Genomic DNA, 12147 nt, shown 5'->3' on the forward strand with positions numbered 1-12147 from the left:
TTGAAGAGGAACAAAAAAACAAAACAAAAAACCAGCTTTCCCATTCACATTGCAAAGTATGCGGCAGAAATATCCAAAAATTATCCCGAAAGTTGTAGTGCCAAGATCTTTCAAGTTGGAATTTCAAGGGGAACAGCAGGGAACAATGCCATCCTTATAATTTCCTCACTGGACCTTCTTTGTAGCATGCATTAAACACACACACACACACACAGTGGCACCCAAGCAAATCGAGCCTAAATCTGATTCCCTCCTGAATTTGTGTAGTGGATAAGGGAGCAATCCTATAGAAAGATCCACCAGGAGGAGGATCCAGCAGATCCTTGGCTGAGACAGGAGGATCTCAGCTCAGTCAGGCTATGCCAGTTTAACTCCCTCCATAGGGCATGAGTCTCCTAATCTCAGAGTCGAGGGTTCTAGCTCCACATTGTAGGGGGTTGGACTAGACTGCAGGGGTGGCCAACTCCCAAGAGACTGCAATCAACTCAGAGAGTTAAAAACTGGCAGTGATCTACCCACTTTTTGGGGGTTCAGGTCAAAGTTGTTTGTTGAGCTTTTTTTAAGGAAGCAGCAAGGCCCATTTTGGGGGGGTTCGGGTCAAAGTTGTTGAGTTTTTTCAGGGAGGTAAAATATTCAACTTTTTTTTAGGGGAAACACAGTTGTTCAGTTTGTTTGGGGAGAGTCAGTGATCTACCAGTGATCTACCGCAGATGTCCAGTGATCTGCTGGTAGATCACGAGCTACGTGTTGGACATGCCTGGACTAGAGGATCCTCGTAGTCCCTTCCAAATCTACATTTCTATGAGCCTCAGCTGAATTGGGATCCAGCTGACTGAGCCAAGCACAGTGGATCTTAAGCTGCTGTAAGTCCTGAAAAGGGGGTGTTGCATGGGCAGCAGTGCCATAGCATGGGTTGCCGATTCCCAGGGCACGGCAAGTATTGCGCCCTCTAAGGCAAGTATTGCACCTCCTAACCCGCACCTCCAGGCATCGCCAATGCTGCTGCCAGACGGGGCTGTGGAGCATCAGCAGGACATGCGTGCATGGCTCCTCGGGCTGGGGTGCTGCCACGAGTCTTGCCATCTGCCCGCCTCCCCCACTGGTGGGAGACACTCCATAGCTGAGGACTGCAAGGGCCCATCCTCTCCCAGCTCCTGCTCAAAGTGCTGCTCAGGTGAGGTGGGTGGGTGTGGTGGGGAGCCCCTCTGGTCAGGGCGGCAGTGGGGCCCACGGCCCGGCACCCACATTCTCTGTACCTCCCCTGCGATTGTCAAGCTTAATGGACTTGGCATCAAATTTGCCAGCAATTACTCTTTTACCTGACACAATAGAGGTAGACTTGAAAATTTCTTTAAGGTAATCGGTGGAGTTGCCAACGATATCAACCAGCAAAGCGGTAAAATCTGGAGAAAGAAAACCCAGCCAAATAAATAAAGCACTTTTCTAGTCGAGGACCTTCCCTAAGTCCATCTCTTAACCACCAAAAGTGGAATGATGGAACAGTAAGAGCCAAACTACACATTTCAACAGGGATGCTGGAATGTGTGGTCCACCTGTTGGACTACAAATCCCATCATGCCTGAGAACTGGCCATCCTGTAGGGCTGCCATGTTCTCCGTCCCTGGTTTACCATCATTACATCCCCCACCCAAAAAAAGTGTGTTTAAATTGCCCATTTTTTTATTTTGAAGTATTGGCACCCAACTCCTGTGCAATGGCATATTGCTTAAAGGTAAAGGTAAAAGGACCCCTGACCATTAGGTCCAGTCGTAGATGACTCTGGGGTTGCAGCGCTCATCTCGCTTTACTGGCCGAGGGAGCCTGCGTACAGCTTCCGGGTCATGTGGCCAGCATAAATAAGCCGCTTCTGGCAAACCAGAGCAATGCACAGAAACGCCGTTTACCTTCCTACCGGAGTGGTACCTATTTATCTACTTGCACTTTGACATGCTTTCAAACTGCTAAGTTGGCAGGAGCAGGGACCGAGCAATGGGGGCTCACCCCATCGCGGGGATTCGAACGGCCAACCTTCTGATCAGCAAGCCCTAGGCTCTGTGGTTTACATGCGAGTAAAGAGTGAAATGTTGGGTGTATCCCTCAGATACTTTGGCAATGTCCCCCTGGCGGCAATAGCAAATATCTTTCACGCCCCACTCACCTGTTAAGTCATTTGTCCTGTTGTTCAAGCAATAGCAGTACCTCGTGGGGAATTTGGTGGGGTCGATATTCTTCAGGTTGGATACTGTAAAGGAAGGAGGGGGACAAAGCAACAAGACATACACTGCAGAGGCATTTAAGACATGGGCATTGGGCAATGTTCAGGTGTTGAATTGTTAAATCAGGTAATTTATTGGACCAGTTGCTGTGTCTCATCCTGACCTACCTCACAGGGTTGTTGTGTGGATAAAGGGGCAAACCTTGAGCTCCTTGGAGGAGGAAGTGGTAGATAAATTCTATAAATATTTATTTAATGGCATATGTTTTGTTTGTTTCTAAATTAAGAGCTTTCATCCTCCTTTTTAGCAAAATCTCATCAAAGAAAGCAGAAAAAGCATGGCATAATTGTCACTGACGAACCACAACTTTTTAAAAAAACATTAATATATATTTATTAGATTTATAACCCACTCTTCCTCCTTGAAGAAAAATTAGCTTACTGTTGTAGACGACTATGGAAACCTTATGGAAGGCATAAGAGCTGTACGATGTGATGCTCAGCAATGAGAAGAACTTTTTGCTGCCTGCGGAGATACAGGAAAAAACTTGCCCATCAATTATACACACATGCAATTATACACACATGCAAATGCATATTCGGGGAAGGGCCCAAGCTCACAAATAGAGCATTTGCTTTCCCCTGCCCCTCTCCCCTAACATCACATACCTCCTGTCTCCATTCTCCAGTGGACATGCATTGAATGTAGTTAAATGCAGGAAATAATAGAAGGGGAAGGAACAGATACCTTTGAGAGCTGTGTTTAGCATCCCATTTACAAGTTCAGTCAGGTTAATCGCTGCCAGATCAACCGATTTAGCAGGCAACTCTGGAAAAGAAGAAACCATTTCTTATTGGTGCTGACATGCCGTGTTACAATTATGCCCAAACCAAACACTTCAAAGTGCATAGTTCAGGAAGAAGAAGAAGAGTTTGGATCTGATATCCTGCTTTATCACTACACGAATAAGTCTCAAAGCAGCTAACATTCTCCTTTCCCTTCCTCCCCCACAACAACTCTGTGAGGTGAGTGGGGCTGAGAGACTTCAAAGAAGTGTGACTAGTCCAAGGTCACCCAGCAGCTGCAAGTGGAGGAGCAGAGACACGAACCCGGTTCACCAGATTACGAGTCCACCACTCTTAACCACTACATCACACTGGCTCTCAGTTTTGCTCTTGTGATTGCATATGCAATGGCTGTAATGAGGTCACATAACCCATGCCACATCCAAGACAGTTATGCACAATATGGTTGGTACAATGCCTATACTACTTCTCCGTGTCTCACCTCACTAGACTTCTTCCTCTTTGCAAAATTGACAGAGGTGCTCTGTGAGAATCAGTAACACCTGAAAAGTTCTCTGGTTTTGACTCGGTTTGGAAGCTGGCAGTGGCACACAGAAAACAACGATCAGGTAAACAGCCAAGGAACAAATTCATATGGCTGTTTCCAGCATAAACTGACTTGTGGTCAATCAACTTCATGCATGTGGAATCTGTTCTCATGTGTGAGTTAACTGCACATCCTGCTGTTCTTACATTTCTGGAAAGCTTTGAGGCAGTAAGTTCTGAAGTGATCTGGTCTGGTTGAGGAACTACATTGTGACATTCGGATATCTGCAAATTGTGAAGGCTAGCTGTGTACATTGCCGGAAGAAATATCAACAACCTCAGATCCAGGTATGCTGATGACACAACCTTGATGGCAGAAAGTGAGGAGGAATTAAAGAAACTTTAAAGGAGGGTGAAAGAGGAGAGCGCAAAATATGGTCTGAAGCTCAACATAAAAAAAAAACTAAGATCATGGCCACTGGTCCCATCACCTCCTGGCAAATAGAAGGGGAAGAAATGGAGGCAGTGAGAGATTTTACTTTCTTGGGTTCCATGATCACTGAAGATGGTGACAGCAGTCATTAAATTAGAATATGCCTGCTTCTTGGGAGAAAAGAAATGACAAACCTAGACAGCATCTTAAAAAGCAGAGACATCACCTTGCTGACAAAGGTCCTTATACTTAAAGCTATGATCCCAGTTGTGGTGTATGGAAGTGAGAGCTGGACCATAAAGAAGGCTGATCACTGAAGAATTGATGCTTTTGAACTATGGTGCTGGAGGAGACACTTGGGAGTCCCATGGACTGCAAAAAGATCAAACCTATCCATTCTGAAGGAAATCAGCCCTGAGTGCTCACTGGAAGGACAGATCCTGAAGTTGAGGCTCCAATACTTTGGCCACCTCATGAGAAGAGAATCATAGAATCATAGAGTTGGAAGAGACCACAAGGGCCATCCAGTCCAACCCCCTGCCAAGCAGGAAACACCATCAAAGCATTCCTGACAGATGGCTGTCAAGCCTCCGCTTAAAGACCTCCAAAGAAGGAGACTCCACCACACTCCTTGGCAGCAAACTCCACTTCCGAACAGCTCTCACTGTCAGGAAGTTCTTCCTAATGTTTAGGTGGAATCTTCTTTCTTGTAGTTTGAATCCATTGCCCCGTGTCCGCTTCTCTGGAGCAGCAGAAAACAACCTTTCACCCTCCTCTATATGACATCCTTTTATATATTTGAACATGGCTATCATATCACCCCTTAACCTTCTCTTCTCCAGGCTAAACATACCCAGCTGCCTAAGCCATTCCTCATAAGGCATCGTTTCCAGGCCTTTGACCATTTTGTTTGCCCTCTTCTGGACACGTTCCAGCTTGTCAGTATCCTTCTTGAACTGTGTTGCCCAGAACTGGACACAATATTCCAGGTAAGGTCTGACCAGAGCAGAATATAGTGGTACTATTACCTCTCTTGATCTAGACGCTATACTCCTATTGATGCAGCCCAGAATTGCATTGGCTTTTTTAGCTGCTGCATCACACTGTTGACTCATGTCAAGTTTGTGGTCTACCAAGACTCCTAGATCCTTTTCACTCCCTGGAAAAGACCCTGATGTTGGGAAAGATGGAGGGCACAAGGAGAAGGGGACGATAGAGGACGAGATGGTTGGACAGTGTTCTCGATGCTACCAACATGAGTTTGACCAAACTGTGGGAGGCAGTGGAAAACAGGAGTGCCTGGAGTGCTCTGGTCCATGGGGTCACAAAGAGCTGGTCATGACTAAACAACAAGCTGTGTACAGTGTACCTTGGTTCTCGAACGGCTTAGTTGTCAAACAAATTGGCTCCTGGATGCCGAAAAATCGGAAGTAGGTGTTCCAGTTTTTGGGTGCTTTTCGGAAGCCAAACATCTGATGCGGCTTCCACTTGAGTGCAGGAAGCTCCTGCAGCCAATCGGAAGCTGCGCCTTGGTTTTCGAACGGTTTCAGGAGTCAAACAGACTTCCGGAATCTGGATTAAGTTCAAGAACCAAGGTACCACTGTATTGGTTTGTGTATTGGTTCGAGAAGTGCAAATCAGGTGGGTTTCATACATTGGTTCAAATTGGGTAGACAGTCACAAACCATGATGCGAAGAAGGTGTTTTAGAGACCCCTAGTGGTTAGCGAAATCACACCATTTGTCTCAGGCAAAATGTTGCATTAGCTGGCCCCTTTTTTGGTGGGTGGGGCGCAAAGGGGAAAGTATCAATTTATTCATTTGAAACACTCGTCCGTCACCCTTCCTGCAGTTCTGATTTTGGGTAGTGTGCAAGACTATATATCAACACACTCCCTTATTTAAAACCCTTGAGTTTCCACAGAAAGACTTACCTGCAGTTGCCAGCACAGCCACTTTCTTGTTCTCTCCTTTCACGCTTTCGGCTGCAAAAGATATTTAAGAGGCTTCTATGCTTCATGCCACAATCTATCAAAACAAAACTTACTTGTAGAGTGTCTTGCTTGAAAATGATGAGGGCCTTCTTGGATATCTTCTGCATCAGTAATGGTGGGATACAGGGAATGGAAAAGCTTTGAAATGGAAACCTCTCGGGTGCCCTTGATGAATTGGGATCTGATTCAGAAAGTCTGGTTTATATTTAGTAAATGGAACTTTTAAAAAAAAGCACAGCAGATGCTTTTCATGCACCCTACAAACAACTTCAACAATTTTTCAAGCAGGCAAAAGGTAATTAAACTGAAAAATCAGGGTTGTTTCACCCTGGCAGTGAAATCTTGCACATATCTATTCAGAAGAAAATCCCCTTTGTCCGGTGGGCCTTGCTCCCAGGTAAGTGTACACAGCTTTGCAGCCTGAATGGCAGCTTCGAGTTCCAGATTCTCATTTCATAAATTGGTTTGACTCTGAGAGTCTGCAGGCTAATACGAAATGGGTGTTTTGTTACCTGCTAAAAGCCTGCTCCTTTGCTGATAGCAAGACCCAGAGGTGGTCCGAGACGTTTTGCTGCTTGAGGTGAAGCACAAAACGGAGCCCCTTCCCTAACTATATTGGTCCGGCAGTTGAATCTGACTTCAACCCTGATGGTAGCATAGGGTCCCCTCCTTCACCTAAGAGCACCGGGCTAGCTTAACAGATAGCAGGCAGCCTGCGGGTCACACAAAGCAGCGGCATCTCATTGCTGCTCCCAACTTCCCAGCACATGCTGCCAGAGGCAGCTGCCTCCTTCTGCCTAATGGCAGAGCCGGCCCTGCGAAGATTTGCATACGCACATATGCTACTTACCCAAGCTGGAAGCAAACAGGAGGCAAAGGAACCCGAGGGATACATTAACAGCACCATGCAGAGGGGACCATGACATTTTGGAATCTGACTTCCAGTTATGTATATTGCCTGGAGTGTGAGAAAAGAGAGAGACGGACTCGGTACCTCTGATGAGAAGACAAGTTAGTCGACTTGGTTGTTGTTGTTATTTATTATTATTATTATTATTATTATTATTATTATTATTATTGGATTTTTTAAAAGTCACAAGTATAAACTTCAAACAAAATCAAAGGTTATAATGCCCTACCCTTCCTCTCTCCACCTGGCTTGGGGTGGGGCCTGAAGGGCTCCATAAAGGACTGCTGCTGCAGCTGCTCGACAGAGAGGGCTCCTTTTTAAAATTGTTTTTATTTTTAAAGCAAAGACATCACTTTGCCGACAAAGGTCTGTATAGTTAAAGCTATGGTTTTCCCAGTAGTAATGTACGGAAGTGAGAGCTGGACCATCAAGAAGGCTGATCGCCGAAGAATTGATGCTTTTGAATTATGGTGCTGGAGGAGACTCTTGAGAGTCCCATGGACTGCAAGAAGATCAAACCTATCCATTCTCAAAGAAATCAGCCCTGAGTGCTCACTGGAAGGACAGATCCTGAAGTTGAGGCTCCAGTACTTTGGCCACCTCATGAGAAGAGAAGACTCCCTAGAAAAGACCCTGATGTTGGGAAAGATGGAGGGCACAAGGAGAAGGGGACGACAGAGGATGAGATGGTTGGACAGTGTTCTCGAAGCTACTAACATGAGTTTGGCCAAACTGCGGGAGGCAGTGAAGGATAGAGGTGCCTGGCATGCTCTGGTCCATGGGGTCACGAAGAGTCGGACACGACTGAACAACTGAACAACAACAAATGTCATTTTAAATTGTTATTGATATTAATGTTGTATTTTTTAGTTTTAGATTTTATGATTTATGTGGAAATTGTTATCCATTTGGTTGTGTACATTTAGATGTGCTTTATTTATTGTTTATGGCTTTTGTTATGTTGGTAATTATGTACCGGTAAATCTTATCATGTTGTAAGCCGCCTTGAGCATTGTTTTAACTATGGAAAGGCGGCATACAAATCGGGTCCTCCCTTAAAGACGGCACGTATTGCGGTGAGACCTGGTAACCAGACCCGTGTGTTGTGGGTGGGAGTGATTGACAGCCACAACATCCAATAGGTCCCTCAATGCAGGGTTCATTCTGACCAATGGGGCGCAGTCCAAGCTGATCGAGGGACCTATTTATAGCCATGTATGTGACCCTGAGCTTCCTCTTTCGGCACGTTCATTCGGAACACCCGCCCACCTCTCCCTACTTTTAGGGCTTGTGCGATTGACCTTGCTATTCCGTCGTGTGTCGTCTGTCGTTGGGACAGGGGCATGGCAGGAATTTTCCCCACTTGGCTGATTGGCTGATGCCATTTGGGTTTCGCCTGCCGCGTAGCAAATCGTCACAACTTGTAAGGTTGTGGATAGGCTCTGGTTCAGGTGATAGGGATGGGAGAACGCTCTCACCATCCCTATGTGAAGGGTATTCCGTTAAAGGAATCCAGGGACTCGATGGTTTGGTCAACCCCTGAGAGGGGGTTGTGCCTGTGCCTGAGTCCAGGGGGACATTTGGGTGGTGGATAGAGCATGTCTCCAGCTTTCCGCTTTCCAGGTGTTCACCCTTGGCTGACCTATGCTGGAACCCTGGGTCAGCGCTACCTGTGGAGCAGGGAGCTAGTCGAACCACAACCAATCACTTGCTCTAATCAATAAAGTTGTGGCCTAAATTCTTCGGAAAAGCAAACCAAAATGTGAGTCATGTCTGAATTTATTTGGCGTAAGGTTAAAAGGTCTGAACATGCAAATAAAATGATGATGATGATGATGATGAACTTTCCTCATTACTAGAATGCCATAAAATGATAAATGCATTAATTATACTTTGCTGCCATGTTGGCTCATTAGGTATTTCCCATCAATATCTAACCATCAAATTGGCTCATTAAATATTTTCAGTCGATATCATAATGATGGCATTAAAATTGTGCCAAAGCTATCTTTTTCGGAAATGCCTTTTTGAGGGGGCACGGAGCAAGAGCTCCCAGCCCAGTGCTCATCTCCCGACTGTGGGAATGGAAACAATGTTCGCAGAGAGGAACGATAGGCTCCTGCCCCAGGCATCGTGAACTCCCAGAATGCTTCTGGCCCACATTTCTTATGATAAATTAGAAGTTTTCTTCATGAAGGTCCCCCCCCAACTAAAAAGCCGCACCCAATGGCTGAGCTGCTCTTGTCTTTTCCAAGAGGCCGAAATGGTGCCAGAAGATCACATGGCTGGGCCAGATTAGAAACCCCACATTGGGATGGCTTTGTGTCATATCTGCAAAATTGATTCCCTGTTTGGGCAGACAATTACCCGAGCCTCTGCATTATTGCAACATTTTGGAATGGACGAAGGATAAAAGGAAGACAAATGCCTTTGATGTCTTTTAATATTGCATGGAAGAATGAACCGGTCTGTCAGCCGGCCGGCCGTCATTACCAGTTTGGTTCAACACATGGTCACGGATAAAAGGAAACGTTTCTCATATGTCCAAGCAATTTTCCAACCAGGATTCAAGAGTTCTGATTGTACATTCAAACTGGCGGGGAGCAGTACTGAGCAACACAGAAAGAAAAGAGAAAGGAGCTCTTTGAATATATTAAGATTATTCAAATGGAGCTTCTGGGTGATTGTATTCGATGACAAGATACCAATTCCCATGAGATTCATTACTGCTTCTCAAGTTATTCCCAAGTGCTCCATCAGTTCTTATTTTTCAGGGACAATTCCCAGTTTCATTGCCACAGTTTCTGCTTTGGGGGCATGGCTTTTGAATGTTTTGTTGGTGTGTCAATTGTCTTTTCTCTGGGCTTTTCTCCTGCCCCACCCAAGATCCCTAGAGCAGGAGTGGGCAGAAGGGAAAGATTTGCAGTAGATCAGCAGGGGTGACTGACACACACACACACACACACACACACACACAAACACACCCCACTCTAGTACAGAAATCGTGGGGTAACTACGAACGAATTATTATGCAGAAGGGCTGCAAGCTCATCCCAGTTCTAGTCCTCGAAACAAATTCTTCTGCTTGGTAGCTGTGCAAAGCCTGGATAGCCCATTTGCTTAGAGCAGGGGTTGCCAACTCCCAAGAGACTCTGATCTACTCACCACAGAGTTAAAGACTGGGGGAGTCAGGTCAAAGTTGTTGAGCTTTTACAGGGAGGAGTAAAGCCCTGTTTTGGGGGGTGAAGGGCAAAAATGTTGAGGTTTTTTTAGGGGAGCCAAACTTGTTGAGCTTCTTTGGGGTGAGCCAGTGATCTACCCGTGATCTACCACAGACATCCAGTGATCTACAGTGGTGCCTTGCAAGACAAAATTAATTCGTTCCATGAGAGCTATTGTATAACGGAAATTTCATCTTGCGAAGCACGGTCAGAGGAAGTGCGGCTTTACGGGGGGGGAAACCACAAAACGGTTTCGTTTTGCGAGTCGCGGCCATAGGAAACTTGGTCTTGCGAAGCACCCTTTCGCTAGCGAATGCGTTTCGTCTAGCGAGTTTTTCGTCTAGCGAGGCATTCATCTAGCGAGGTACCACTGTACCAGTAGATCGTGATCTACCTGTTGGACATGCCTGGCTTAGAGCATGGTGCTGATAAGGCCAAGGTTACAGGTTACAGGTTCGATCCAGGTTTGCTAATAAAACTGAATGACTGCATCGCGAAATGATGCATGTCTAAAAAAGCGTGTCACCAACATGAACAGTTTGGAAAGCTCTGGACTAAGGTCTGCTCTGTTTTTACTAACATTGGATAAAACCCATTTTTGTTATATATTAGAAAACATTTTAAATTCATTATTATTCTACATACATAGAAGTCCCAGTGATCTCCCATCCAGATTAAAGACCACTTTTGTCCCCGCCTAACCCTACTGAAGATATTTCCATTCTGGCCAGCTGTTTGCACAATAGGGCAAGCTATTTTTAGATGTAGTTTTACTGATACTATTTGCTGATGAATTGTTGCTGTTACGACTTCGCAGATTAATTGAAAGCGGCATTTTGTATAATTATCCATCTATTAATTTTTAGCCATCCTGAGTTCCAGATTGCAGGAGTGGCAGGATGCAAGACTCTCTAATGAGCAAACTAATACATACATAAAATAACTCAGCAGCGTTTGGAAAAAATACAATCCCTTGCATTTTGAAACCGTTCAAAAATCAATATCAGATAACATACAAATAGAACATTCAAGGAAAGTTTTCCATTTTGTTTTGCTAATATGTGTAGCTATGACACCCTATTATTTTGACGCCAAGCCTGAATTCAACAAAACATTTATTTTCTAACACATTTAAGGTTCATGATGGGGACTGGGCCATTAGCTTCAGCAGGGAAAAGATTGCTTCTTTCCAAATATATCAATTTATAACCTGTTTGATCATCCACAATCAGTCCATTTAATCAGGATTAAGTGCCTTTTCATTGCTCCGACCCGAGTTAACAAAAGCATTAGCCACAGTTCACTTGCACCATTTAGCACGACAAGTAACTTATAATGTTCTCCTTTTTGTGCGTTGCCAGTAATGTCAAATCAGGTATCAGGTGTTCCCCCTGCTTTTATCAGTAGCAATGCAGAAGGAATTACTGCAAATGCAAAGAACACAGAGAGATCTCTTGTTTTACGACTCTTCCTGTTTCAGCTCATTTCCAAGCGGCAAAAGGCCGCCGTCTCAGATCTGAAGCTAACTTCAAATATTTCTATATATATACACTGCAAATTATTTTCTTGATCACTAATCCTATACTTTAAGAAATCCTGTGATTTATTTTTTTAAAGCTAGCTTGTTACATTTATCATTCTGTCTGGTCCATTATTAGAGGAAAGTTTTGTGTTGTTGCTGTTTTAAAACTTTGCAAAAAGGGGTATATTTATGTTGAAACTATCCAAGGTCTCTCTCTCTCTCTCTCTCTCTCTCTCTCTCTCTCTCTCTCTCTCTCTCTCTCTCTCTCCATATCTATGTATCTTTTAGTTTCAACTCACCTGGCTTCTGTGGATGGTGTTGATAAAGCCCTGCAAGAATACTCAGCCAAAAGGTTATCTCACTCCTTTTGATGAAAGGTGACTAAACTTGTTTCAAAAAGAGAAGCCGGTGGAAAAAGAGAAATGACAGTCTCCATGGGATGGAGTAAGTGAAAGCCAAGCAAAAAGTGCTTGTAGCACGGACTGCAGTGAATCCCTTAGTGGGATGACATAGCAAGGTAT

General features: G+C 44.8%; 1 protein-coding gene across 1 annotated transcript in view; it reads right to left on the minus strand.

Annotated features, from left to right (window-relative positions):
- The window catches only part of HHLA1 (HERV-H LTR-associating 1), a 37912-nt gene extending 25908 nt beyond the window's left edge, over positions 1-12004 (minus strand). The window contains exons 1-7 of the mRNA XM_033156108.1: positions 11926-12004; positions 6824-6931; positions 5914-5964; positions 2964-3044; positions 2658-2741; positions 2159-2242; positions 1320-1403 (exon numbers count right to left, since the gene is read on the minus strand). Of these exons, the coding sequence (XP_033011999.1) occupies positions 1320-1403; positions 2159-2242; positions 2658-2741; positions 2964-3044; positions 5914-5964; positions 6824-6899 (460 nt within the window). The 5' untranslated portion in view covers positions 6900-6931; positions 11926-12004. The remainder of the gene's footprint in view (positions 1-1319; positions 1404-2158; positions 2243-2657; positions 2742-2963; positions 3045-5913; positions 5965-6823; positions 6932-11925) is intronic.
- Positions 12005-12147: the final 143 nt, after the last annotated feature.

This window comes from Lacerta agilis, chromosome 7 (assembly GCF_009819535.1).
Source record: "Lacerta agilis isolate rLacAgi1 chromosome 7, rLacAgi1.pri, whole genome shotgun sequence".
In the NCBI taxonomy this organism is placed as follows: domain Eukaryota; kingdom Metazoa; phylum Chordata; class Lepidosauria; order Squamata; family Lacertidae; genus Lacerta; species Lacerta agilis.